Raw genomic sequence first — 6,269 nt, 5'->3', positions numbered from 1 at the left:
AAAGAAAGAAAGAAATAAAGAAAGAAAGAAAGAAGAAAGAAAGAGAGAGAAACTGGACCCTTGTCTCTCACCATTATCAAGAATCAACTTAAATTGGATCAAAGATTTAAATTTAAAGCCTCAAATTATAAAACTAGTAGTAGAAGAACCAGCAAATGGTGTAGTGGTTACATCACTGGACTCCCACATGGCCGACCATGATTTGAATGTTGGACCCAGTAGTTTGAAAATCATGCCACATGCGTGTGCACCCAAGATCCCAGGAGTAGAATGGAAAAGAAGGAATTGAGGTGTGGCCATGCCCCCTAGGAAGTTATTTCTGACTTTCACTCTCACTGTCTCTCTCTCTCTCTCTCTCTCTGGTGAGTGCATGAGCTCTAAGGCAAAAAACCTTTCAAAAACACAAAACAAAACTTCTAGTAGAAAATATAAGGGAAACTATTGAAGACATTGGAGTAGGCAACAATTTCTTAAATGAGACCCCTAAAGCACAGCTATGGTCCCCAAAATAAGCAAGTGGGATTACAGCAAGCTAAAAACACTTCCTCACAGCACAGGAAACAATAATTTGAGTGAAAAGACAACCCTCAGAATGGGAGAAAATATTTTCAATTTTTTCTCCAGACAAGAGATTGATATCCAGAATATATATGGAACTCAAGCATCTTACCTAAAAGATATAAGAGGAATAATAATAATCCAATTAAAAGTGTGCAAATGGGTTGAATGTACAACTCTCCAAGGAAGAATTATGAATGGCTAAAAGGCATACCAAAAAAAGATGTTTAAAGGGAACCAGCAGTTAGTGTAATGGCTATGTCGTTGGACTCCCACGTAGTCGGCCGTGGCTCGTGTCCCGAACCCGGTGGCTTAAATCTCACGCCGGGCGCGTGTGCGTGCATGCCCAAGATCCCGAGAGGAGAATGGAGGAGAAGAGTTTGTGGCGTGACCATCCCCCCTGGGGGGTGATTTCTCGCTTTCTGTCTCTATGTCTCTCTCTGTCTGTCTGGCGCGCGCATGCGCCCTATAGCAAAAACCTCTCCAAAAAAAAAAAAGAAAGAAAATTTTTTTAAAAAAAAGATGTTTAAAGTCTCCTGTTATAAGGGAAATGCAACTTAAAACCGCCACAACCACTTTCCCCCAGTTAGAGTAGCAAGAATCAAAATAATAATAATAATAATGACAAGTGTAGCAAACCCATGGTGAAAAAGAAACCTCTTACCCTGTTTGTGGAAATTTTAATTAGTGTAAATTTTGTGGAAAACAATATGGAGACTCCTCAAAAACCCACAAATAGAACTACCATATGATCCAGTCATTCCACTTTTTGGCATTTGCCCAAAGAATAGAAAAACACTCAATTGGAAAGACACTTGATATCCACGTTTCCTCAGCATTATTTACAACTGCTAAAACATGAAACCAGTCTAGGTGTCCAAAAACTGATGACTGGGCTGGAGGAACTGTGGCACGTCATTCAGCTGTAAGAAACAATGAGATCCTATCATGTGTTCAAAGTGGATGAATATAGAAGACTATGCTGAGTGAACTGAGCCAGACTTTGAAAGATACACACTGTATATTCTCACTCAGTTTGTACCAAATATCTTTACCTCTGGCAGAAATAGGAAGATCTGAAGACATGATAGTAGGATAAGAATAGGTACCAGAGACTGAGACTGTAAGAGAGGGAGTGGATGGTAGGGAGTGGGTGGTAGAGGGTGGGTGTGAAGTACAAAGGGAAGAAGCATTTAACAGACAAAGAAATGTAAAGATCTGTGTTTATTTTATATATTATATATATATATATATATATACACATATACATACATATATAATATCATGAAGGGACTTTATATAAAATGGGAAATTAATCTGAAAATTTATAAAAGAAAAAAAAGCAGGTGTAAACTTAATCCATTTATGGTACTAAGAAGTGGGAGACTCATGATTAAATTTTGATAAGTTTATGAATAATAAAAGGGAGAGAGACCAAAGCAGAGAAAAGACACAGGTATGCTTTCTAAAAAATATTTCCTGCTTTATTTTTTCCAGAAAGAATAAAATATGCTAAGAATAGTTTAAAAAACACATTTTTTATGTATTTTCTGGAGAATTATTTATTTATTAAATATGCAAAGTAAAATTGCTCTTAAAGTATATAATTTACTACAGAGCAGATGAATGAATCATATTGATTTTTTGAAAAGACTTTAATATTTATTTTGTTTTGTTAGTACTTAAGACACTATTTCACTTGGAAAATGTTTTATTTTCTTTTTTTTTTTTTTTTTTTTGCCGTCCCCCTTATCTTTTTCTGCAGTCACCTTTGTCTTTTGCTTGACAATAAAACTTTATTCTTTTTAAAAAATAATTCCTCAAACCTCAAGTCCCAGGGTGGGTAATGCTAGAATGTGTGGTAAGCCAATCTAAATATGCATAAGTAAACGAATATGTAAATGCAAAAAAAGATGGCAAGTTTGTTATGTGATTTTACCCAAATAACAAGCAAATAAAAACTCTCCTGCACACCCACCAGGAGAGGACAGAAGGGCCGACCCTTGGCAGGACAGTGTCCCAGCTCCAGGCCTGACCAATGGGGCGTGCAGAAGTACATTCGGATGCCCTGGGGGATGTGCCTGCCAGAGACCGACAGTGTAGTGTGCCAGATGGCAGCTGAGGAGGGGCTACCTGGGCTGCGGGGAGAGGAGGCCCGGGGCTCATCCTGTCGCCGCGTCCCTCATTCAGCCATGGACAGGGCAAGGCGGCAGCGTGCGCTCACCCTCCTCCCCATCTGCCTCGCCCTCGCCTTCTCCCTCATTGCTGTGGGCAGCAGCTACTGGTGTGAAGGCACCCGGCAGGTGACAAAGCCTCTGTGTCAGGACCAGCCCGGAGGGCCACACTGCATTCACTTCAGAAGTGACGGTGGGGACAACGGAAGTCAAGCTGTCCAGTACATTTGGGAGATGGGGGCTGACAAGTTCATCCAATGCAGGGTCCACGTGGGGCTCTGGCAGTCCTGTGAGGAGAACCTCAACAGCGCAGGTGAGTGCAGCCCCCAGGGGACAGGCGAAGGACAGTGGCCACCAGCAGGGGCTCTGGAGCCAGGCCACTTGGGTGTGAATCCCAGCTCTGCCACTGACCATGTGAGTAGCCTGGAGCGAGTCCTTTCCTCTCTCTGAGCCTCAGTTTTCTCGTCTATAAAATGAGAGCAATGGCAATACTTACTTCCCAGAGTTATTGTGAAGGTTAAATGACTAGATTCACATAAAGTGCTTGCAATAGTGACTAGACACCTTGCAAGTTTTTTTTTTAGAATTATTTATTTATTTTTATTTATTATTATTACTTTTTAATTTGAGCAGAGAATGAGAGAGAGGGAAATTGAGAAAGCAAGTCGCCTCCAGGTTAGTGCCTGTGGTCCTAGCCACAAGCATGTGCAGACGCTGCAGCAGGTCCAGGACTCAAACTGTGGTGAGCCATGTGGGAGTCCCGTGCCTTAACCACCATGCCACCACCTACCAGTCCCAACTGTGTTTTTAAACCTTGGTGTTTACCATTTGTTATTGTTGCCCAATTTCTGGTATTTGAAATCCTCTGACAATTAAATGATGCACCCGTTTTATTTTTCTTGTACTTGAAATGAGCTTGGAGAAAATCTTTCAAAAAAGAATTTTTTGTCTCATAAAGAATGGAGGATTGGGACCAGCAGATGGTATAATGGCTATGTCATTGGACTCCCATGTAGTCAACTGTAGTTTGAGTCCTGGACCCGGTGGCTTAAACTCACACCAGGCGCTTGTGCGTGCGTGCCCAAGATCCCGAGAGGAGAATGGAGGAGAAGGGATTGTGGTGTGGCCATCCTCCCTGGGGGGGTGATTTCTCTCTTTCTGTCTCTATGTCTCTCTGTCTTTCTGGCAAAGAAAAGAAAAGAAAAGAAAAGAAAAGAAAAGAAAAGAAAAGAAAAGAAAAGAAAAGAAAAGAAAAGAAAAGAAAAGAAAAGAAAAGAAAAGAAAAGAAAAGAAAAGAAAAGAAAAGAAAAGAAAAGAAAAAAAGAACGAAGGAAGAGGAAACATGACTCCTCCGTGTTAGGCAGCCTGGCCACACGTCCTTGTGCAGGGCTAGAGCGCTCTCCTCTTCCTGCCTGGGAAGCAAGACTCCAGGAGCAGAAAGGGCAGGGCGCCCCACCCATCTCATTTCCCTCCTGACCTCAGGCTTATTTCATTACACTTCTTTTACAACTTTTTCTACATTTTCTAGTTGCCTTTTCCTAGACTCTCTAATTGCCTTCTCCCTTTTTAAATAGTATTTATTTTACATTTTTTATTTTATTTTATTTTTAATTTCCAGGGGGGCACATGGCTTGCCAGAGAAAGAGAGAGAGACAGAAAGACACAGAGAGAGAGAGAGAGGGGAAGAAAGCGCCCCCACCCCACAGTGAGGCATGGTCATAGCGCCATCCCTTTTCCTCCATTTCTCCCCCCCATTGGCATTTGGGGCACACGTGCACATATGCCTGGCGTGTTTCTCAAGCCACTGGGGTCATGTGGGATCTGACTTCCTTAACCACTCGTCAATGGGGGTCAGCTCAGTGTTTGTCTTTTAATCCTGATGTCTAAAATAAAAGGCAGCAAGAACCAGATGCTGCCTGCCTTCCTCCCCCCACCCCCCCCACACCCCAGTGGTGGCACTGAGTGGCAGCACCCAGTTGTACCCTCCCACACCTCCAGGTCGGTGCCCGTAGCCTTGGCCATGAGCAGGTGCAGACGCTGCAGCGGCGCCTGGAGCTCAGGCTCCTCGAGGGCCCTCCCTGAGGCCTCCCTTCTCAGGGAAAGCTGTCCTCCTCTCAGTCCGCACTCTACCTCCCAGACAGATGCAGGAACTCAGGACCCTGACTCCTGGGAGGCTTCCTGAGACAGTCTGATTTTTGATTTGGAAACTATGGTCACTATACCCACAGGCAAACTACTTAGGAAACTCGACTCCCATCCCATGTTGCCATCTGGGGGCTGCCTACCCGTTTCCACAGCCCGCTATCAATGTCACGCTAGCTATCAAAAGTGAGCGTGAACTGGAATCACCCAGGGACTTGGTGAAAAACCCAGATGCCCAGCCTGAAGGTCCTAATTCAGTTTGTCTGGCTAGGGTCTAGAAAACTGCATTCTTTTCTATTTTTTCTAAACTTTTTAAAATTTTAAGTATTACCAAGGTTGCATGTACATGTAGATCAGAGATTGACTCATTTTGAACAGTTTATAAGAAAAACCAGCACTTTTTCCTATCCCTTTGGTCTCTATAACTTAGTTTGTATGTCTCTGTTCCTGTGTCTCTGTCTCCTTAGAGACCAAATATTCAAGCATGGAGACCCCATCCTGACACCCAATCACTTCCCCAGAACCATACGTTTCTTCCTTCCTTTCTTTCTTCTTTCTTAATTTTTGTCTTTCTTTTCTTTCTTTCTTTCTCTTTCTTTTTCTTTCTCTCTCTCTCTCTCTCTCTTTCTTTGTTCTTTCTTTTTCTTTCCCTCTCTCTTTCTTTCTTTAGCCAAACAGTGTATAAGAGAAAGAGAAAAGAGCTCATGCCAGTGGCTCAATGGGGCATGGCCAGTCGCACCACAGTCTTTTTCACTTCATTCTGTTCTGCCTTGTCCGTATTCTGGGCATGTAATACACATGTGCTTTGTATGTTTTTCAAATAAGCGGGACGAAGATTCGAACCACAGCCAGTCATTTGTATCAGGCTCCCTTACCCACTATGCCAAGAGGCCAGCCCAATGTCCAACCTTCCAAAACTGTATTCAGGTTAATTTTCTACCCTCTCAACATCTTTACAACGGCTCACCAAATTTCAGTACACAAATTTGGCAGGGGGGAAACACATTGAAGCCACAGCAGATGGACACTGAAGAAAAGGACACTCCAGGCACAGAACACCGAGTGAGCAAAGGCCAGAGGCAGCAGCCCCCAGCACGCTCCGTTATAAAATTTGCATTCTATAGCAAACCATCAAAACTGAGCCAGCTCTGTGGCCTGGTGGTGAAGGTGGCTGGACCCCACGTGCCCAACCATGTAGTTTGAGTTCTTGATCCAGCAGCTTGAGAAACACCCTAGGTGTATGTGCCCAAAATCCTTAAAAGAGGGAGAAATGGAGGAGGGATTGAGACATGACCATTCCCCATGGAGGGTGCTTTCTCCTGCTCCCCTTTCTCTGTTTCTCTCTGGCAGGTGTGCACGCTCTCCAGCAAAAATTAAATAAATAAATAAATAAAT

At 43.2% G+C, this 6,269-nt stretch overlaps 1 protein-coding gene across 1 annotated transcript in view; it reads left to right on the top strand.

Moving 5' to 3' along the window:
* Positions 1 to 2,750: 2,750 nt before the first annotated feature.
* Positions 2,751 to 6,269, top strand: part of GSG1L2 (GSG1 like 2) — a 16,543-nt gene continuing 13,024 nt past the window's right edge. The window contains exon 1 of the mRNA XM_014590867.1: positions 2,751 to 3,045. Within this exon, the coding sequence (XP_014446353.1) occupies positions 2,751 to 3,045 (295 nt within the window). The remainder of the gene's footprint in view (positions 3,046 to 6,269) is intronic.

The sequence above is a fragment of the Tupaia chinensis genome, unplaced genomic scaffold (genome assembly GCF_000334495.1).
Source record: "Tupaia chinensis unplaced genomic scaffold, TupChi_1.0 Scaffold000493_1, whole genome shotgun sequence".
NCBI lineage: Eukaryota > Metazoa > Chordata > Mammalia > Scandentia > Tupaiidae > Tupaia > Tupaia belangeri.
This window is presented reverse-complemented; position numbering and strand designations above follow the sequence as displayed.